Source organism: Microtus pennsylvanicus, chromosome 10, assembly GCF_037038515.1.
Source record: "Microtus pennsylvanicus isolate mMicPen1 chromosome 10, mMicPen1.hap1, whole genome shotgun sequence".
In the NCBI taxonomy this organism is placed as follows: domain Eukaryota; kingdom Metazoa; phylum Chordata; class Mammalia; order Rodentia; family Cricetidae; genus Microtus; species Microtus pennsylvanicus.
This window is the reverse complement of record NC_134588.1, coordinates 109,229,767-109,252,093: the sequence shown is the minus strand read 5'-3', so window position 1 is coordinate 109,252,093 and position 22,327 is coordinate 109,229,767. Positions and strand designations below refer to the sequence as shown.

The window sequence follows — 22,327 nt, the reverse complement described above, 5'->3', positions numbered from 1 at the left end:
CCGCCTGGGCTTCCGTGGCCCCAGACTTTTCCTTTGGCTTCCTGCAGAAATGGCAGTGGGTTCGGGGCTAGTGGACTGTCACTGCCATCTCTCCGCCCCGGACTTTAACAGCGTACGTGAGGGCGAGCTGGGGGCCTGCGGGAGTCGGGAGGGCCGCGTCCTTTCCCGAAAGTTATCTTTCCTCTCCCCAAATCCTCAAACCCTACCTAGTCTATGGCGACCTGACCAGTTTCCCTTTGCACCTCCGTCGTCGTCCTAGTTGTTCTTTCTGATCTTAGTTAGCGGCAAACTATCTCCACGAAGCTTGTGTTTGTCCTTTCGACAGTCCTTTCTGTTATCATTCCTGAGATGTACTGATCCGTCCCCGCCCTTAGCAGAAGTTCCAGTTCTGGACCGGCAGAGGGACAAACAAGAATAACACGTGTGTGTAGGAATGGAAAAAGGTTTTACCTGCTACGTTGGGAAGACTGCAGATGGAGGAGCAGCAGGTGTCTGTCTCTTAGGAGATGACGCTTATGGTGTGAGACCGCCGGCAGGTTATAGACACCCATACAGTTTGGAATTCAGCCTGTTTTACTTAACCAACAACTGGAAAGCGATTAATAGAATTTTCAAAGATTGGAGAGATTTCCAGGGTATGGGAGAGGTAGGTTAGTCAGACATTCGGATTGCATTGAGTTTGCACTTTTCACCCATTGAAGTTTTAAGACAACTCATTTTAAAAAAAGAAAAAAAGAATATTCTGAACACAAATTTGCTGCTTTGTGGAAATGTTACACCCAAATCCGCAATCCCCAACAAGCCCACAAGGAAACCAAGAGTCCAGTATGTAAAAGCATAGAGTCTTTAATTAAGTTTGCAAACTCGGTCTCCCTGCATGTCCAACGTATTGGAATAACCAGAGAGCCCCAAGCTCAATTAGAATAGGGTTTTATAGTAGTAAAGGTGGGGGGTGAGGGGTTTCTGAGGTTTTAAGACCCCTGATTGGCTGACATTCATCTAGGGTTTCCTGGTGATTGTGAGCTGCAGGTGTTTCAATCTACAGTGCTTGGAATAACAGGATTTCCCTTTGAATGGTCTGTTCTTGGGTGGGGGTTGGGTGATCTCAGCTTGTGGTTCCTCCGGCTGTCTGGCTTCGTCTAAGGATAAACAACTGAGACTCCAGCCTCCACTGAAATTCATGGATGGCCAGAGTCCCAGGTGATAATGGTTGGAGGAAGTAAAGACTTAGATTATCATGGCTGGCCTTTACAGCAAAAAGGTAAAGGAGAGAAAGCTAGGCCTCTTAAGAAGTCTCAGTACAGACAGGAGATGGTAGAAGCTAGGATGATATTGTATCAGAGTAAAAGTACTCAAGGTGTTTTAGAAATAGCTCCAACAATACATGCCGGGGACTTGGCTGTGAAGCACAAGGGGAAAGGAGGACTCGAATGTGCTTACGTTTCTGGTTTGTGCTGTAAGGTGGTGATACCCTTTGCTGAGATAAAGACCATGGTGTGGGACGGGAGTGGAGAGGCAGGCAGATAGAATCCCTAGTGGGGACATATTGGTAAATTTGATCTCATCCAGATGGAAAGATTATATAGGTATTAGAATGTGAGTTGTGGGTTCAGGAGAGAGTAAAAACTGAGGTGAGTTGGAGATTCAGTGTGCTACCTAAAACCACAAGAGGCTGAGGATGTAGCTCAGTGGTAGAGAAATGGCATGGTGTGGCCAAGGGTGCTAAATAAATAGACAAGACAGATGAGATCTCTTACAGGTGCAGAGAGAACCGAAGAGCTTAAAGTCACAGAGGACAGTCAGTCAAGGAGACTGGAGAGCAGCCACCAGCGAGACAGTGAAACTGTAAAAGCAAAGTGTGTGTGTGTGTGTGTGTGTGTGTGTCTAAAAGTTGCTGAGGGGTAAAGAGGGGCAGAACTTCCTGTGTATTCAGCAGCAGAAGTTTCTGTTGTGCGCGATGCATGTTCCTGAGGGTAAGAGAAAGCAGGAAGCCGGTCTGTGGAGACATTTCACCCTCTGCCACCCTGTGGCGGTGTTGTCTCTTATGGTGTCCCAGCTGCGTGTATGGCCAAAGAGCAGTAACTACTCATGTAAAGTAACTACTCATGTTTATGTTCCTTGTAGGATCTGGATGATGTGTTGGAGAAAGCCAAGAAGGTAAGTTAGCATGCATTATTGCCCCTCTTCTGTTCCCGTCCTGTTTCGCTTGGCATATTATGTCCAGGTACTGTTTAGACATGTTCTATGTTTCCAAGGTCTATGCGAGCCACAGAGCTAAGCCGTTCCTAACGTCAGCTCGTTTAAAGTCTCAGCACCTTCTGAGGAAGTTGCTTTTTTATAATCATATATTCTCCATTTGACAGACGAGGGTTCTGATGTCTAAAGGTTAGTAGCAGGGCCAAGACACAGTAGTCGGGTTTGATAACATGTTCCTACAGCCACTAATCACTTCCGAAGCTCACATTGCTTTGGAGATCCAGGATTTAGTACAACAGTCTTCTGAAACATTTTGATTTGTTAGGGAAAAGTTAGCAAGGGCAGGAAAGATGGCTGAGAAGATAGAAGCACTCGCAGAGCCAGTGTTCTGAGCTCAGCCCTTGGGGCCATGGTGGAAGGGCAGAACGGAGTCCAGCAAGGTGTCTTCCAATTTCCACGAGCTTATGTGGCTTACATATGCCTGCACTTGCTCATGCTCCTGTCACACACACAGGCTAAATAAAACTGAAAATAAAAAACTATGGAATCTTGGAAGTATTTATGAGATTAGTTCCATACTGTCATTAGCAGCTTACTTGATGAATGGGCCTTAGAGTCACGTGAGCCTAAGGGCCTTGATTTCCTTCCAAAATGCCGTCTCTGTCCAGCGAATTAAAGCAATGCCTACCTTTGGTCTGTGTAGGTTAATGAGGTGACATTTGTATTCACTGAGCATAGGGCCTGAAATAAATACTCTTTGATAGTCATTTGGATTATATTATTGGGGCCTGGTAAAGAAGAAGAATAAAATGTATGAAAAACTTTAACATTTCCCTCAATTTATATTAAATGTGCATATTGTTTGGAATTCTGTTCTTTTTTTTTTTTCAGGCTAATGTTATAGCCCTTGTGGCAGTGGCTGAACATGCAGGAGAATTTGAAAGAATTATGCAACTTTCAGAGAGGTGTTGTTTTTCTTCTTCTTGATGTGTATGTGAGTGTGTGAGTGTGTCTGTGTGAGTGTGTGGTGCATATGAGTATGTGTGTGTGGTGAGTGAGTGTGGTGTGTATGAGTGTGTGGTGCATATGAGTATGTGTGTATATGGTGTGTGTGGTGAGTGTGGTGTGTGTGAGTGTGTGGTGCGTGTGAGTAGGTATGTGTGTGTGTGGTGTGTATGTGGTGTGTGTGGTGAGTGAGTGTGGTATGTGTGAGTGTGTGGTGTGTGTGTGTGTGGTGTTCACATTGGTGTGCATGCACGTATGTATGAGCATATGGGCATCCAAGGTTGATATTAGGTGTCTTCTTTAACAGATTTCCTCTTTATTTATTGAGGTCAGGTTCCTTACTAAACCCAGAGCTCATTGGTTCTGGCCACTCACACTAGAGTGGCTCGCTTCTGAGATCCCCTGCCCCTGCCTCCCAAGTGCTGAGTCATCGGAAGCCACCATGCCTGCCCAGCTCTGGAGCTGAACTCCAGTCCCTAAGTTTTACCTGCTGAGCCACCTCTCCACCTCTGGTGCTACTTCTAATTAAGATTTGTAATTTATGCTGCCGAGGCCAGTCTTGAACTCATGAACTCAAGCAGTTTTCCCACCTTAGCCTTCTTAGTGCTGAGACCAAAGTGTACACCCTACACTTGCTCCAATGAAGATTTTAAAGAGTTGCTAAGAAAAATAGTTATGTCCAATTTAAATAATATCAAGGAATTGTTTTTTTAAAGAACGAGGAGAGCCAGGCATGATAGCATATGCTTTTAACCTGGCAATTAGGAGGCGGGGACAGGAGAATCCCTGTGAGGTTAGCCCAGTCTGGTCTACATGGTGAGTTCCAGGCCAGCCAGTGCTGCACAGGGAGACTCTGTCTCAAGGGAAATAGAAAGATCAGGGAGGAAAGGGCATGCGACGATGGCCCGAAAGCAGAGCACTTCCTTTCTGTCCTCAGAGAGACACTGTGGTCTCCTGGCCTACTCTTGCTTCCTTAACTTGTTCTACATTTTTAGATACCCTGGATTCATCCTGCCATGTCTGGGAGTCCACCCAGTTCAAGAACTTTCACCAGAAAAATCAAGAAGTGTGACATTAAAGGTAAAAGTCGTGTAAAATGTAAGAGCCATAAAAATTGTCACTGCTGTCTCGGTGGCCACCCCCACACCACTCTCTAATTTATAGGCTTTGTGATGTGGGAGGGGAGTGCCAGGGGTTAGACTGAGGGCCTCAGGTGTTCCAGGCAAGCATTCTTTCACTGAGCTGTAACCTCAGCTACGATTTTTATTCTGAGACAGGGTTGCCCTGAATTGCCCAGCCTGACCTTGAACTCATGATCTCCTGGTTCAGCCTCCTGATTTGTATTAATAATCCCACAACAGCCGGGTGGTGGTGGCACACACCTTTAATCCCAGCACTTGGGAGGCAGAGAGGTAGGTGGATCTCTGTGAATTTGAGGCCAGCCTGGTCTATAAGAGCAAATTCCAGGAGAGCTAGGGCTTTTCCACAGAGAAGCCCTATCTCAAAAAACAAAATGAAACAAAACAACCCCAACCCCGCCCCCCCCCAAAGAAACAGCACCTTCCATCAAGTCAAGATTCTATGACATGATGATACAGTGGGATTAAGGATTCCTTTTTTTTTTTATATTTTTTAACCATGTCATGCTGCTTGTCCATTAAAAAGTGATAGAGGGCTGGGGAGGTGGCTCGGTCAGTAGAGCCGCTTGCTGCACAGGCGTGAGGACCTGAGATTGACTCTTGGACACATGTAAGATAACCGTGGCTGATGGTACACATCTGTCTTCTTGTGCTGGGGAGGTGGAGACAGGGCAACATCTGAGACCCAGGTCCCAGGGAGAGACCTTGTCTTTAAGTAAGACTACCTTAAACTGAGAAAACACAAAGATGGATGAACTCTAACTCAGTGGAAGGAGACTTGCCCACCATGTATGGAGTCCTAGGTTCAATGCCCAGCTAAAATAGTGGAAGTCCAGTGATGTGGGAGTGTCATATATCAATCTGTTGATTTCATTGGTTAAGCAATAAAGAAACTGCTTGGTCCTGATAGGTTAAAACCTAGGTGGGAGGAGTAAACAGAACAGAATGCTGGGAGGAAGAGGAAGTGAGCTCAGACTCGAGGGCTCTGCTCTCTGGAGCAGAGACGCCATGCTGCCCCAGACGCGATTCAGCTCCGACCCAGGATGGACGTAGGCTAGAATCTTCCCGGTAAGCGCACCTTGGGGTGCTACATACATGATTGGAAATGGGCTAGTCCGGGTGCGAGAGTTAGCCGAGAAGAGGCTAGATATAATGGGCCAAGCAGTGTTTAAAAAAATACAGTGTCCCTGTAATTATTTCTGGGTATAAGCTAGCCAGGCAGCCGGGGTGCCGGGGACGCAGCCCCGCCGCTCCTATTACTACAGTCCAGGGGCCAGGGAGACATCTCAGTGGCTAAGAAAACAGAGGCCTTTGCAGAGCACCCAGGTTCGATTCCCTTCACTCTCACTGGGCAGCTTATAACCACCTGTAACTTCACCCCTGGGAGACCCAGTGTCTCTGGCCTCTGAAGGCACCTGCATACACACAATTTAAAATAATAAAAGCCCATAAAATACACTTGTATGCATTAAATAAATGTGGGGTTTGAAAGAAAATGGCCTTCACAGGGAATGGCACTATTAGGAGAAGAGGCCTTGATGGAGGAAGTGTGTCATTGTGGAGGTGGGCTTCAAGGTCTCAAGCTTCCTTCAGTGTGACTTTTAGCTGGCTTCCTGTTGCCTCTGAGTCAAGATGTGAGACTCTCAGCTCCTTCTCCCGCACATCTGCTAGAGTGCTGCCTTGCTTCCCACCATGACAATAACACTGAGTGAGCTACCCCAGTTAAATGCTTTCCTATATAGGAGCTGCCATGGTCACGGTATCTCTTCACAGCGCAGAAACCCTGACTGAGACAGCAAGTAGTGTGAATCAAGTCACATAGTCTCAGTCTTGCGTCTACCACTTGACTTGCCAGAAACCTCCCAGCTCTTTCACTGGGTTTGAACTGGGGTTCCCTGCGGGTCTTTGCTGCTTTTCCCATAACTCCACACTGTAAGGAGCTGCATCTGACCTTCAGCCTCCTTCTGAATCAGACTTTCTGAGTGAGCGATTTCTCCCTCTTCTCCAGGGCCCCTGGTCCCAGAGGTAGATTGTGTGGATACCACTAAGGATGGGGCCTTGTCTGACAGCCATCCAGATGTTACCACCAGCTTGTTCGCTATGTGGGGTCCAACACTTCTGGCTCTCCTGGGGAGTGTGCATACTTCTTGATATCTTCCCAGGACCTTAATGTACTCCTCTTGGCCTCCGCCTCCCTCTCTATGAGCACACACCTCTTTTACCTCCGTCATCTCTTCACCTCCTTCCCTTGGTTCTCTCATCCTGATTTTCTTCAGTAGAAGACCTTTACAGTTTACATATTCTGAAAATAATCCACAGAGTGATTTGAAGAGTTCTACAGGGAGTTGAAGAGATGGCTCAGCACTAAAAGCACACACTGTTCTTGTAGAGATCACAGGTTGGGTTCCCGACACCAGCATCCAGGTGACAACCACCTGAGGTATCCAGTTCCCATGCCCTCTGACCTCCTCAGGCACATGCATACACATGGTGCATGTAACTCACTAAGACAGACGCACACACATACACACACACACATACACACACACACACACACACACACATACACACACACACACACACACACACACACTAAGCCAATCTTTTGAAAATTATCAACAAGTGATTTCTAAATTTTGTCTTTGCCTTAGAAGGACACCATCATAGGTCAGATTCTCTTGAATGCAAAAGGCAGTACCACTGATATTAAGGGTCTGCCACTACTTCAGTAGTTCCCTGACAAGATTATATGTGACATGCATTGTTTATCTTGCTGAACTCATATTACAGTTAGAACAAGCAGGATTATAAAGACAAATCAATGAAAAAAAGAACAAAGGGAAAAATATGGAACTACCACTATTATAGACTGAGACCACTGCTTAGGAGGGGGCAGAGCCATGTGTGTGACGACCACCCACGTCTTCTCACCCCCTCCAGGAACTTAATCAGCTTCCTCTCCAGGTTCCTCCAAGCCTGTGAGGAAACATCTCCTAACAGAAGGCCAGTTGTAAGTGGAACTTTTGTGGGCCTGCAACCAGAGCCTATGTGGTTAGAGTTGCTGACGTGGTAGAGACGATGATTCCTGTGTCGTAGGTTGGTTAAACGGATTCACTCGTGTGCAGTATCATGTGGCACGGAACCTGGCACCTAGTCCAAAACGAGCTGTTATTCCTACTCTCGGCATTAATGCATTTCTTTTCCTCGCAGGATTTGGATGCAGCTTTGCCTATTATTGAGAAATACAAGGATCGGTTGTTGGCAATTGGAGAGGTAAAGCCCTTTGCTGATCAAATGGTGTCTCATCTGGATCTCCATGGGATAGATGCAGTAATCAACACTAGTGATTATAGCCAACTTGGATAGTTATTTTCACCCCATTCCGTATGCTAATAACTTGGTACTATTGGGAATGAAGCAATAGAAAGCCTTACTCTAGACTTACTTTAACAGGAGAAAATGATGAAACAATATTTCTAAAGACTTTACTTTTGCTCAAGTGTGGCCATCGCTCTCAGAAGCTAACACAGTCTGTAGAGGGAAGGCCAGTGAAATGGTCCAGCAGGTGGAAGCCTTCGCCAACAAGCTTGGGGATCTGAACCCACATGGGGAGGAGATAACTGACTCCTGAAAGCTGACCTCTGACCTCGCGTGTGTGCCTTGGCATCCATGTGTTCCTCCGCCCAACAACAGCGGTGGTGGCACATGCCTTTAATCCCAGCACTGGAGAGGCAGAGACAGGCTTAATCTTGAGTTTGTAGTGAAAGACCATGTTACTTAAACTATTAATAATGGTAAAGAATTTTTATCACAGTAAAAAAAATACTACTTCCCCTAATATAGAAGATAAGAAAACGCTTTCTGAGTAGACGTCATAGAATATATGCCCAGGTAGCATCAGTAGGAGGTGGTTACCAGTAGTCTGTGCTGCCCAGCGCAGTGACCATGTGTGACTTTGGAATACTAGCAATGTTACTGCACCAAACTGAGGTGTGTGACATACACAATGAGTCTTAGAGTTGGAGTACCCCACAAGAGGAATATAAAACAACTTAGACATTGGGGTACGTCTAAGTTAATTATATCACTGTGGCTAATATTTTAATGTGGCTATATATGGTCTGTGTGCTGACCAATAGTCTTTTTCGGGCTCATGGAGATGTGGTTATCTTCTGTCTTTCTGTTACAGGTGGGGCTAGACTTCACCCCCAAATTTGCAGGCACTGATGAAGAGAAGGAAGAACAGAGGCAGGTCCTGATCAGACAGGTCCAGTTGGCCAGAAGACTGAATGTGCCTTTGTAGGTGAACTCCCTTCTGCTCAGAACTGCAGGGCAAATCCCCTAACAGCTGGGCCTCTTAAAATGAGTTCTGTATCTCCTTTCATCTGAGTTATCTTAGGGTGTTCGCCTGCATGTATGTCTGTGGACCTGTGTGTGCAGTGCCTGTGGAGGCCAGCAAAGGGCACTGGACCCCCCCCCCCCCGGGACTGGGGTTACAGTTAATAACCAGCTGCTGCCATGTGGGTGCCGGGACCCATACCTTGTCCTCTGCAAGAGTAGCTGAGCTGTCTCTGCAGCCTCCTCATTATTTTTAAAACAATAAGAACAGTACTTTCCTATTTAAAAGACTTCAAAAGAATTTTGCTGTTGTCAAACAGAAACGTGCACTCCCGCTCAGCAGGAAGGCCCACCATCAACCTCTTACGTGAACAAGGTACTTGTGTTCCTACTTCTCACGTTCGCAATTCCAGCCGAGGGTGGAAGGAGCGAGTGTGTTCCATCTGATTCCTTAAAGAGAAGAGACTGCATCAAGAGAAGAGAGGAAGTCCCGCTAGGATGAGTTTATATGCTAGGCTAATATTTACAAGGTTGTTTTGTGCAATTATGTATTTATCAGACTCGACTCTAACAAATGGAGGCTTGAAGCTCCAACTTTTTATTTTTCTTTTAGATTTATTTGTTTTTCTTTTATGTGTATGAGTGTTTTGCCTGCGTGTATGTGTGTTCGCTGCATGTGTGCCAAGTGTCCTCAGTCGCCTGAAGAGGTCATCAGGTCCCCTGGAGTGAGAGTTACAGACAGGTATGCCATGTGGGTTTTGGGAACCAAACCCAGGTCCTCTGCAAGATCAGCAAGTGCCCTTGATCACGTAGCCATCTCTCCAGCCCCTGGCTCTGATAAGAAAGAGAAAATAGGGCTGGAGAGATGGCTCAGCGGTTAAGAGCATTGCCTGCTCTTCCAAAGGTCCTGAGTTCAATTCCCAGCAACCACATGGTGGCTCACAATCATCTGTAATGAGGTCTGGTGTCCTCTTCTGGCCTGCAGACATATACATAGAAAGAATATTGTATACATAATAAATAAATATTGAAGAGAGAAAAGAAAGAAAGAAAGAAAGAAAGAAAGAAAGAATAAGGAAAAAGACTGTCTTACTGATTACTGTGTTCTTTGACACGTTTTCTGTCTGTTCCTTTTGGGGCCATGTAACAGAGAGGCTTGTCACAACCTTGATGACCAGAGTTCAGTTGTTCTCTGACTTCTGCCATGGCACACGGGTGCTTGCACAGGCACGTATAATAAATATATGAAATAATAAGTGACTGACAACAGAAAACAGTACTGTGCAGACGGTGGCCCTCGTGTGACTTTCCGGACACGAACATAGCTTACAGCATTCTTCTCTGAAGTTTAAAATGCCATCCACGATAAGAAATACGACTTGTTTTTAGACTCCTATTTGCATAAAAAACCTATCAGACGTTTAACAGTACATGTATGTGTATGTATACAAGAGTGTTTAGTCTACAGTTGTGTATATACAAAAAACCCCACATTGATTGATTATGACCTATCAAATTTCACAACATTTTTATGATCATAATGAAGATTCACACTACTTGAAAAAACAGCTACTGAAGTAACGGAGCTACCTGCCAGTAGAGGTGTGTTCGCTGATGAATTCGTCGGCAATGAGCACGGAGGCCTTCTGGAGTCACCAAACACATGATTTATCCAGGCTGAACAACTCCCCTTTAAGGGCTGGAGTTTGTGTGGAAGAATGTACCTTAGTGCTAGGGGGATTGCCTGGTATGATTAAGAGTCTGGATTTAGTCCTCAGCGACACACATGCACACATGCCACAACACAAGTACAAAAAGAACAGGGATTGGTTTTATGAACAAGGTCTGTTTGACTTGTGAGTCCATTTTTTTCTACCAGCATGTCTGGTAAAAGAGTTTACCTAAAACCCTCCTATTAGAACCAATAATTTGACAATTCATAGATGTATAGGAAGATCTAGTATAGATAGTTCTGATGATTGTTTTTAAAAATTGCATTTCAGTGTTATCCATTTTATTCTGAAGATTAAAAACGTATTTTCCCCCCTTTGAACACTGTATGTTTATTGAAACTTCAGAGGTTACGGAATCTGATCTTTATATCATGTTGATAAATATTTACTGAAAATTCAGATCTGTTTAATTTCACTAATGGGAAAACCCTTTGTTATGGGACAAACCCTCTGTAATGGAACTCTGATTTCTCTTTCATTTGAGAGGTGCTGAACAGGTCCTACTGCATGCCTTTGACGGTCGGCCGTCGGTAGCCATGGAAGGAGTAAGGGCAGGTTACTACTTCTCGATCCCACCATCCATTGTAAGAAGTGGGCAGGTAAAGGCCTTTCATTGTGACTCGCTGAACACATGTGACACAGTTAAAACCTGAGCTTTGGGACAAACTGGTGATGCTTCTATTTCAAAGTTTATCTAACTCTCTACCAAAACAGCAAAGGATCTGAGGCTGGGCAGTGGTGGCACACACCTTTAATTCCAGCACTCGGGAGGCAGAGGCAGGCAGATCTTTGTGAGTTTGAAGCCAGCCTGGCCTACAGAGCAAGTGCTAGGACAGGCTCCAAAGCCACAGAGAAACGCTGTCTCAAAAAACAAAACAAGACAAAACAAAACAGAAGGAACTGAGAGGGACTGGAGAGACGGCTCAGTAGGAAAGAGCGCTACTCTGATGCTGGACACCTGTAATTCCAACACTGCTGAGGCAGGGGCAGGCAGATCTCTGAGTTCGAGGCCAACCTGGTCTACATAGCGAGTTATAGGAGAGCTAGAGCTACATGGTGAGACCCTGCCTCAAAAAAATAAATTAGCATAAAGAGTCAGAGGACTTGAATTCTGTCCCCAGCACCCATGTCAGGTAGCTTAAAACCAACTGTAACTCAGCTTCAGATAAACTGAGACCCTCTTCTGTGTACACACACACACAAGCTCTGTCTCTTCCCCCTATACACACAGAAATAAAATCAATCTTTTAAAAAAAGAATCAAGACCTAAATGTAAGAGCCAGTATTTTTGTTATTGTTCTTGTTCTTGTTTTTCAAGACAAGGTTCTCTGTGTAACAGCCCTGGTTGTCCTGGAATTTGCTTTGTAAATCAGGCTGGTCTCAAACTCACAGAGATCCGCCCGCCTCTGCCTCCCTAGTGCTGGGATTAAAGGCGTGCACCACCACTGCCCAGCAAGAGCCAATGTTTTTAAACTCTGGACTTTTTGATCCTGAATTAAACAGTGGTTTCCTAGAGATAACACCAAAACCACAAGTGATCAAAGAAAAAATGGTGAAATTAGGCATCATTAAAATACTAAATTTCTACAGAAAAAGAAAATAAGACTATTATATTTCAAAATATACTATCAATAAAATGAAAAAGAGAACCCACAGGAGGAAAAACTACTTCCAAATTGTGTCCAGTGAGGCCGTGGTGTCCAGGACATGTAAGTGCTGCTACATTTCAGTGGTAAGAACTGGGCCTGATCACAAAGCCGGAAAGGATGCTGTGTAGCCTTGGCCGTCCTGGAATTTCATCTGCAGACCAGGCTAGCCTCAAAGAGATCTGCCTGCCTCTGCCTCCTGAGTGCTGGGATTAAAGGTGTCCATCACCGCCTGGTACATGAAAGGGGTTAAGTAGGTACTTCTCTAAAGAAAACTTTGAATAATTTTTGTAATTTTATGCAATATTTTTTTTGAGACATGGTTTCTCTGCCCTGGAACTCTCTCTGTAGACCAGGATGGCCACTTCCAGCTTACCAAAGATCCACCTGCCCCTGCACCCACCCCACATGCTGGTATCAATGCACCACCACTGCCAGACTGACTATTCTTATCTGAAGTAGAACGCTGAGAGCATGGTAGCTGTCCGGATAGCATGGTGACTTAGCAGTAACAGTGGGTGTTAGAGCCCTGCAGGCCAAGACTTGTCCACATGTAAGTTAATGCTGTCCCATCCCCCGTTTAAAGCTCACTCTCTCTTCTCTCTAAGAAGCAGAAGCTTGTGAAACAGCTGCCTTTAAGCTCTATCTGCTTAGAGACAGACTCCCCTGCACTGGGACCAGAAAAACTGGTAAGTGGACCTCTGGTTTATGGGTACAGATGCTTCCTATGGGTACAGGGCCGTGCTGGCTTAGCTGGGACTCGCTCTGATACGCGGATACTAATTTGAGACCATGTGAGGGCTGTGCTGGCTTAGCTGGGGCTCTCTGTGATACGCGGATGCTAAGGCCAGGACTCGCTGTGATACGCGGATGCTAAGTGGAGACCATGAAGAGTCTTTTTTGGTTTGGTTTGGTTTTGGTTTTTCAAGACAGGGTTTCTCTGTGTAACAGTCCTGGCTGTCCTGGAAATCACTTTGTAGACCAGGCTGGCCTCGAACTCACTGAAATCTGCCTGCCTCTGCTTCCTGGGCACTGGGGGTAAAGGTGTGCACCACCGCCCGGCTGGAGAGTCCCTTCTGAATACTGCTCTGGTTCAGAGAATATCATTTGACAAGAAGCTTGCTTTCAGTTGTGTAATAGTGAGTGTCTAGACATGTCTGGAGCTATCGAGACTTCCATTCAGCTCCTTCTTGACAGTTCAGGACGTGATTGCCTGACTGGAAAAGCTACTTCATTTCTCCAAAGCTATATTTACCTGTTTGTTTATCCATCCGTTCATCCATTCTTTCATTGAAACTGAGACATATGTAATACAGGCTGGCCTCAGACTCACACTATATAGCTGAGCCTGGCCTCCAGCTCCTTTATGTTTGATTCCTGAGAACTGGATTATTGGTATGTACCACTATGTCTGCCTGACTTTTCAGTTATAAAACATGGGTAAAAAAGTAAAATATTTTATAAGGTTTGCATGAAGAAATTTATATGAAAGTACCTGGCAGTAAATGAACAGTCTTTGTTATATTGTCCAGGCTGTCCTGGAACTCACTCTATAGACCAGACTGTCCTGGAACTCACTGTGTAGACCAGGTTGGCCTCAAGCTCACAGAAATCTGCCCACCTCTGCCTCTTAAGTACTGGTTTGTTTTTTGCTTTGTTTAGTTTTGTTTTTCCAAGACAGGATTTATGTAGCCTGAGATGTTAAATGAGACATTCCAGGAAGGGAATGAAGCCTTATTTGTGAAAAAAATCTCTAGGTTTAAGGTCTCTTGTCCTTCCAGATCCTTCTATTCATATGTAGGTGTATGTGTGTGTATATATATATATATATATTCCTCTAGTTATTATCCCAAGTATTCACGTATTAATAATTATAGGAATGTTTTTCACTAAGTCTAGATGCGATTGCTTGCAGAAATACTGTTTTTTCTGGAGAGGGTCACTAAGCAAAATGCCTATTTATTTCACGGGTATTAAGAGTCAGTCAGTCAGATGGCGGAACCTAATCGAGCAGTCTTTCCAGTCCTTGGGCATTTTAAATCATACTGGGCAGGTAGCCTGTGAAGGGAGAGGCCAAGGAGAGTGCAGTGACATTGCCCAGCACTTGTGTTTGCAAAAGCACAAAGGCCAGCTAATCTTGAGACAAGCTGCCCTCCCCGTGTGCTTTACACACTGGGGGCTCAGGGCTGCACTGCGGATATCGCTAGGATCTCTCCTGAACAGCATAGGTAGAGTCAGCATGTAGCACACCCTGCCAAACTCATTCCCCCATTTAAAAAGCATTAATAAAGAAATGTTGGTTCCTTCGGAGTAGCAAAGGTGTCACCAGGTGTTTGACCTGCTCATTCTCGTGTGTGTGTGTCCTGCTACAGTCTCCAGGATCTGTAGACACTGAGTGTCCCACTTTGTTCTCTCGCAGACACGGAATGAGCCCTGCAACATTTCCATCTCAGCAGAATTCATTGCCCAGGTGAAAGGGATCTCAGTGGAAGAAGTTCAAGAAGTGACGACACAGAATGCCTTAAAACTGTTTCCCAAGCTTCAGGACCTACTCCAGAAATAGCTTCGAAACCTCCCGCCCACGGCCAGGTCAGCTCAGGACAGCACTGGGGGACAAGTGTTTGCTTGAATGGTCTCAAGTGAAGAAGCCACTTTATGTGGGCAGCAGTCGTAGTTTTACAGAAATGTTTCTCTTAAAAACAAACTCTGGGCTGGAGAGATGGCTCAACCATTAGGTGCGCTCTGGAAGAGAGGACTCCTGCAGTTCCCTGCACCCACACTTGGTGGCTTACAACTGCCTGCAACTCCATCCAACTCCAGAAAATGCAACCCCCTCTTCTGGCCTCCTCTGCCACTAGCACATATGTGGCATACCCCTAAACAGGCACACATAAACATAAATAAAATAATAATAATAATTTCTGAAAACTGTTTTTTTAAAAAATAGAGGAGTTGGGCGTGGCTACTGCAACTCTGGGTTCCAACTTTCAATCAGCTGATCCTGGAGTAGACTGGGAAAACCCCACAGACACACTAACTTCTGGACTGAGTGCCCACTTAACGGGAGAAAGCCTCAAGGAGCCCCAACCCACTTTCCCCCGCTTAACAATAAGCTTATAGAGAATCCATGGATTTTTTACTTTGAATATGTAATAACTAGCGTGTGCATGGAGAATTCGATACATTTCAGATGTGGCCAGTGTGCCTCTGGCGTGATTCCTAGCCGAGGCGCCCACGCAGGAGGGAACCAGGTCTGAGTTGTGCAGGGAAAGGGGCCTTTTCCAGAAGAAAGAGCAGCTGTGAGAACCCTGAGATACCCACCCCTTTAAAGAGACAAGCTTCACTGTGTGGCCTAGGCTGACCCAGCTTCCCAAGCAGCTGCACCTGAGCCCCACACCGCAGCACCTGGCTAGTAGGAAAAGCTTACCTTCGAGGACGTGAGCAGGCCTCTGTGATGCAGGCTGTTGGTGGAGAAGATTACAGGAGAAAAGAGACTGGCCCAGCCTGTGCATACACCTGTTAATTGATCCTGGAATCGGGAAGCCTGTCATCTGTGCTTAAGCACTGAAGTTAGGGCACCATGATTCGGCCCAGGATGATGGGCTGGAATGGGGTGATGGTAGCCATTGTGATATGGTACTAATCTGGCGTCTGGATGAAGATATTTTTAAGACTGTAACGTTTACTTCATCTGCTGCTTGGTCACAGTGCCTGTGGCAGTCGTTCTCACAGATGCTGACAGGCATCCCGCAGAGAACACCGTGAACCTCTAGGTAACACGCTTCCAAGTTCCAGGACTTCTCATCTGGGGGAGTGAGTTTACATCAAAGGGTATTGGTAGCCACTCATTCCACTCCCCACCCTCCCCTGCCTCCTGCCTGTGAATCAGAGCCTGACTACGGGCTTGTACTGTGAAACCTCCACTTCTGCGGGTCCCAGTTCCTCCTTCAGAGCCCCCACCATGTTATCTGAACTTTCCTCAGAATCCCTGCCATGTTGTAGTCTGTCCTGACATTAACACCCCTTTTATTAACAGCACCGGTCTGTCGCAGTGTCCCCGGGAACCCCCATTCAAGACCTTTCGTTATTCTAACATTAATACCCTTTTATTAACAGCACCGGTCTGTCCCAGTGTCCCCGGGAACCCCCATTCAAGACCTTTCGTTATTCTAACATTAATACCCCTTTATTAACAGCACCGGTCTGTCCCAGTGTCCCTGGGAACCCCCATTCAAGACCTTTCGTTATTCTAGAGACACTTGTGCTTTCTCCTTTTGGTTGGCTGTCAGAAATTAAAACAAGGAACTAGAATTTCCCCAGAAATCACAAGCTTATAGAGAAGAGACTTTAATCTGGTGCCAGCTGAAGGAGGAACTTGTCTGGCAAGAAGAGATTATACAGGTCTGACAACTTAGCAGTTCGCCTTCCGGGACAGATCAGAACCTGGACACTGATGTGCCAACCGTGGCTGACAGTACCTCTTGACCAGGATGACTTAGACATACACACCCCCTCTGTTTAAATCTAAACCCCATGCACGTATCCTGATGATGGCCTCTTGACTTCCTCCCAATGTGGCCACAGCAAATTGTTTTTCATTTCTGTCCCCCACCCCCAACCCCCTGAAAGCCTAGCAAGCCTGAAACTCACTACGTACACCACTCAGGCTGGCCTTGAACTAACAGACATTCGTCTGCCCCTGCCTGCTGAGTGCTGAGATTAAAGGTGTCCTGTGTCCTGGAACAACGGTTGAAGTCCAGACTGCTCTGTAACTGGTCTCACAGGCTCCTGGAGAAGGAAGAGCCTACAAAGGGGGTTATAATTCCAAAATTCAGCAACATCTCTAAGAGAAATGTGCATATTCTCTGGTCTCTGCTCCTGAGTGGAGTCTCTTCTACTCAAGGAAAAGTACAAACAAGTAAGGGCTTTTATGTCTGAGTATCCTCACACAGCCCCTTCATGCTGAGGAATCAACCCAGGCCTTGGATTGACCCAGGCCCTTCTTGTCCAGGGGCCTCCTTAGCTGGTCACTGTCTAGTTGGTTTTGTTTGGCCTCTGGCTCTGCCATCCCGTCTCTCTGAGCACACTGCGGTGCTGAGAAAGGACATGTAAGTCTGTCGGAGCTTAGAGAGGAAGTTCCCGCTGTCCATGGCTCTAGTTACAGAGAACTGGGGAAGCAGCAGGGATCCTGCGTGCACGTTAGTAGGCTGAACTGAGGGTCCGCAGGAAGCCAGGGCAGAAAAGAAACGCCTGTTCCCACATGCTGACTGAGGGAACACTGACCTAAAGGGAGCACTCCTGGGAGGTGAGAATGTCTGCTGTTTCAGGTAGGGTCAGAGTTCAAATACAACTGTACTTCTGAGTTTCTGGCTTTACCTCAAGACTGCTATAGGGTACACAGGGCAAAGTAGAAGTATGTAATGGGAAGGGCTGAAGGAAGGCATTAGGAAGGAGGTAGGATTTAAACCACAGGAAGGCGAGGGAGCCAGAGAATTGCAGCCAGTTCTAAGAAAGCAGAGCCACACCTACAGGAGAGGCGGGATGGGGCCAGGGAAGGGAGGCTGTGTGTAACCTGGCATTCGTGGCTCTATGCTGGCGCCTAAAGAATATTGAGCCTTGTCATCTCTAATGGGGCTGCTTAGGGTACAAACTGTAGATCTGGCCTCTCGTTCCTGTCCAGGCAGGGAACAGAGGCTCTGATAGTCTTGGTACCAGGTGATCACCTCAGAAGACAGAGATAAGGTCTCCCTCTGGACCTGAGGTAGGCCTCGTTACCTGGTACAATAAAGATAAAGTCTCCTTATCGGCAAAGGCTGGGCTGTTTGTGCTCAGCGGGATCCTCTACTGTGCAACCCAAACCTGTGTGTCTCTACCTGGAGCTTTGCCTAGCCCTGAGGGTCCTGAGGCAGTGGGCTGGGGGCCAGAGAATTAGCTAGAGCCAGAGTTGTCTTGCTGTGAACCAAGAGTTTCATCTCTTCTGTCAGTACCCAGGCTCATCAAAGTAGAAGGCCAGCCTTCAGGGTTCTTGAAACTAGCCATTTACTGTTGGGAAGGGAAAGGTTAGCTTTAGTCTTATTTTGTTACACGTCTCCAGCCCTTTTAGGGACAAGGACCTGAGATATGACCCCGGCTGGCCTGAAATTCAATGTCCTCCTGATGTTGAGGTTACAGGCGTTCACCATGACACCAGGTCAGTTTCTTTTATAGTTAGTATTTCTAAGTAATTCACAGACATTGAAGATTGATGGAAGAGAATTTATTTGTGTGTCTCTGGACATGTACTTTATCCAAATATGGCATTATCTGAAAGATAAAAAAATACATTTATTGGGCTAGTGAGATGGCTCAACCACTAAAGGCTAGCCTAGCAAAACATCAAAAAGATACATTTCAGTAATCTAATCTATTGCAGTTTTTAGAATAACCTGAAGGACAGAGTTTTCACTTCTTTATTCTCATGCTGGGATTAACAGTGGACACACACATACACAGAGAGACAGACAGACACACATGTACACACACAGAGGGACAGACAAACACACAGAAAGAGAGAGACACACACACACATGCACACATAGAGAGAGATAGAGACAGAAAGGCAGGAAGAGGAGCTTGTGCCAAGTCCCTGAGGCGGGAGCCAGCTCGGCATGTCCCAGAAGAGGAAAAAAGCAAAGCGAAGATACCAGGTGAGCACGGAGATGTGCACCTGGGACTGTTCGGGAGAGTCAGGCGGCATGGGAGGCGGAGGGGGGGGGTTATCCTCAGCGTGGTAGGGAACACAGGAGTTGCGTGCACTAGGTGGCCCGTTCTAAACAGTTCGCTCGCGCTGTCCTGGGAAGTCAATGTGGGAGCAGAAAGGGTGCAGGCTGGGTAGCCAGAGGGCCAGTGTGTTGGCAGGGTTCCGATTCAGCATTGATTCTGGAGAGGGGACAGACAGTACTCGCTCACACTCTGAGCGTGAGGGCAGAGCTCCACTCTGGCAGCTTTCCCAGATGAGACGGTAAGGCTGGTGATCACAGGAGTTTGCCTCAGCAATACTAACCTGCAGTTTAGTATTAAACTGACCTCACGTAGAGCAGCAGTGTGAGGACGGGCAGCATCCATAGCTGAAGGTCAGAGAGGTCAGAAATGAAGATGCGGGTTATCAGAAAAGAGACCTAACGGAGGGCCTCTGGCAGTGGTTTGAATGGGAATGTGCCCACAGGCTCATGCATTGGAACGTGTTCATGGTGCTGTCTGGGGACGTTTAGGGGATGGGGTCTTGCCGGAAGAAGTGTGTCGCTGGGATTGAGCTTTGAGAGGTTAAGGCTTCACTCTCCCTTCAGATAGTGCTCAGCGTTGTGGTCCAGGTTCAAGATGTAAGCTCTCAGCATCCTGCTCCTTGACTGCTGCCTCCACCTGACATATGGACTCTCACCCTCTGGAGCTGTAACCCACAGTGAGCACTTCCTTCTATAGGCTGTCCTATCACAGTGACAGAAAGTAACTCACACAGTCTGCCAGCTGCTTGCATGAGGCTCCCTGAGAGGACCACAGGGCCAGCCTTGTCCCTCCTCACCCTTCAACACTCATGATGGAGAGCACTGTCTTCCAAAGAGAGGCTCTCACTATGTAGCAAGTGATGTGTATAACTTAGTATTTGCTGAAATCTACCAAATTAATACCTTTAGCAAACCATAGTCCCAGGTCCTGATTTAGCAAATGATTTTCTCTGCACCTGCTGCCCCCCAGGCTCGCGCTCTCTCTCTCTCAACCGAGAGCAGCAGACCTCAAGTTCCGCTCTGGGAATGGCCACTTGACTTTTTAGTGAGCTTCTTCAGTAAAGGTCTGTTTTCTCAATAAGCCAACATTTTATCTCCATCCCATTTCTCAGTTGATCAAAACTCAAAGCAATTTCTAAATATGAAAGAGTTAATGTTTGGCGGTTATTAGTTTATGGTTCTCACATGAAAGTTGCGGGATGAGATGTGTGACTCTGTGTTGTATGAAATCACGCGTGGTGGGACCAGATGTGTCAGACTCTGTTGTATGAAATCACGCGTGGTGGGACCAGATGTGTCAGACTCTGTTGTATGAAATCACGCGTGGTGGGACCAGATGTGTCAGACTCTGTTGTATGAAATCACGCGTGGTGGGACCAGATGTGTCAGACTCTGTTGTATGAAATCACGCGTGGTGGGACCAGATGTGTCAGACTCTGTTGTATGAAATCACGCGTGGTGGGACCAGATGTGTCAGACTCTGTTGTATGAAATCACGCGTGGTGGGACCAGATGTGTCAGACTCTGTTGTATGAAATCACGCGTGGTGGGACGAGATGTGTCAGGCTCTGTTGTATGAAATCATGTATGTTCCTCTAAGAGGTGGATTTTCTCTCCACCACCAAAGTGAGAACCACACACTGTTGTTCTGGGCAATTCCAGCAGAATGAAGAACTGCACTTTTATCATTAGGAATGCCAACGCATTCTTTTGTAAAGATGATTGAGTTTTGTTTGTTTGAGATTAGCCTCGAATCACAGCACAGTGTTTGGGCTTTCCGTGTCACACTGTCCCTAAGGACACTGGTAAAATGCAAAGTCGTGGTCACAAATGGCTAATGGGGACCATTCTTTGTGACCAAATTAATAATGTATTGGCTATATTGAATATATATGTATGCACACTTTCTCCAAATAAATGAGAAAACATTGCCAGTTGCCTGCCTTGACTATACAACAGAATCACAATTTCCATTTGTAACAATACTAAAATAGTCCCCCACCCAGCTTCCCTCCATAGGTTTATGACCGCTTCTTATGGCATTGTATGTCACATTTGTTAATAAAACTCCATTTTACTTCAATTTTGAACGTAAAATTCTATAGACAACAGAAATTGGTGGCACAGGAGGTCTCTGAAGGGACTGCAACTTTTCTCAAAATGTGGCTGTTACGCCAGACATCCGTAGTTAAGAGCCACGTGGGTCTGCTGGGAATGCAGACTGCAAGGCCCAAACACCAAACCACAGAGCGAACTGGCCGTGGTGGGGTCTGGGGTCCTACAGACACAAGAAAGTGACTCTCTGGTCTGTGGTGGGTCTTACACCTGATAATCTGTTTTGCCTTCAGACCCATCACCTTCAGAGACTCCCAGGGCCATCCCTGGAACCTCTTTTAAGCAGAAGTTCTGCAGAGTCTCAGTATTGATCCCTCCAGCAGGTTGGGCAGAGTCCCACCAGACTCTTACTTTTGGGTGTGAAGTGCTTTTTCTCCTTGTGAACAAAGAGAGGCGCTTTGACCCAGGAGGTCCTGCCGCTTTCAGGGACAGACTCTTTGACGTGCGCACTCGCTAAGGACTGGTAGGCCTGGCTGAAGTGTCGCTTCTGGACTCGCAGTAAGCTGACTCGATTGCTCCTTTCCACCAGACAGTAGGACTCACGCTTCTCGTTGATCTCTTTCAGGAGCTTTTTGCTCACTCTGGTTTTTTTCACATCGATGGTCTTGTTCACAGATGCCATTTTGTTAAGACACCGGTGGTCAGCTGACTCTTGCCGTCCTGCAAACACGTTGAGAATGCACACTTGTTTTCTGTCCAACCCAGAAGCCAGATTCACTGTCATATCCACATTTACCAGTACTTTCTTCTTCTGCAAGACCATGTTTTGAAACATGCTACAGAGTGTAACTACAATTACTCTCCATTCTGCTGGTCCCCCTGGACCAATTTCTCTCCACCCAGTGGGTCCACTCACTGGCTGCTGCATCCACTTATGCAATAACCATTCTGATGCTTAATATTAATTGCATAATCTTTGGTCTATTAGCTCAAGCTTTTTATTAACTAAGTCTTACATATTAAATTCACCCATTTCTATTATTTTATATTTTACCACAAGGCTCTGGTTTGTTACCTCTTGCTTCTTGGGTGGCTACATGGTATCTGCCTGACTCCGCCTTCTTTCTTCCTCTATCTCTGCTTGGATGTCCTGCCTTGCTATATTCTGCCTGGTCATAGGCCAAAGCAGCTTCTTTATTAACCAATGGTAATAAAACATATTCACAGCATACAGATGGAAATCCCACATCAACAGAACCAACTCAGGTCATTATTGCCCCTCGAATACTGCCAAGTCCAGCAATGCCCAGCAATTCAGGTTATTTTCCTGCCACTGCAGCCTGTGAACGGGTCTCAGATGGGCTCATCTCTGACCTATGCACTTTTCCATTTTATCTCCCTGCTTTGGGAAATCTGCGAGCTTAGAGCCGTATCTTTTACAATATCAGCCACAG

At 46.3% G+C, this 22,327-nt stretch overlaps 2 protein-coding genes across 4 annotated transcripts; one reads left to right on the top strand and one right to left on the bottom strand.

The window, feature by feature from the left end:
- The first annotated feature begins 5 nt into the window (after positions 1-5).
- Tatdn3 (TatD DNase domain containing 3) lies at positions 6-20,704 on the top strand. Of its 3 annotated transcripts, none has more exons than XM_075989479.1 (10): positions 6-112; positions 2,125-2,157; positions 3,088-3,161; positions 4,197-4,281; positions 7,551-7,613; positions 8,530-8,639; positions 8,999-9,054; positions 10,898-11,010; positions 12,672-12,746; positions 14,477-20,704. In XM_075989479.1, the coding sequence occupies exons 1-10, from the start codon at positions 50-52 to the stop codon at positions 14,618-14,620; spliced, it is 816 nt and encodes a 271-aa protein (XP_075845594.1). In that variant the 5' UTR covers positions 6-49; the 3' UTR covers positions 14,621-20,704. The 3 variants fall into 3 exon arrangements, with proteins under 3 accessions (XP_075845594.1, XP_075845592.1, XP_075845591.1); XM_075989477.1 differs by having other exon boundaries at positions 12,669-12,746; positions 14,477-20,703; XM_075989476.1 differs by having other exon boundaries at positions 12,666-12,746; positions 14,477-20,703.
- Spata45 (spermatogenesis associated 45) lies at positions 18,341-21,555 on the bottom strand. Its single transcript, XM_075989480.1, has 2 exons — positions 21,285-21,555; positions 18,341-18,360 (listed from the first exon to the last, which is right to left on the bottom strand). Exons 1-2 carry the CDS (start codon positions 21,553-21,555, stop codon positions 18,341-18,343), a joined length of 291 nt encoding a protein of 96 aa, XP_075845595.1.
- Between the last annotated feature and the right edge of the window lie 772 nt (positions 21,556-22,327).

Bases quoted from the DNA above. Each gene is read 5' to 3' on its own strand.
- Tatdn3 (XM_075989476.1), top strand. From the start codon at position 50: ATGGCAGTGGGTTCGGGGCTAGTGGACTGTCACTGCCATCTCTCCGCC. The intron at 2,158-3,087 runs GTAAGTTAGCAT...TTTTTTTTTCAG, and splicing joins TGTTGGAGAAAGCCAAGAAG to GCTAATGTTATAGCCCTTGT. The intron at 11,011-12,665 runs GTAAAGGCCTTT...CTTCTCTCTAAG, and splicing joins CCATTGTAAGAAGTGGGCAG to AAGCAGAAGCTTGTGAAACA.
- Spata45 (XM_075989480.1), bottom strand. From the start codon at position 21,555: ATGGCATCTGTGAACAAGACCATCGATGTGAAAAAAACCAGAGTGAGC. The intron at 18,361-21,284 runs GTAAGAGTCTGG...TTTATCTTTCAG, and splicing joins AAAGCACTTCACACCCAAAA to ATAATGCCATATTTGGATAA.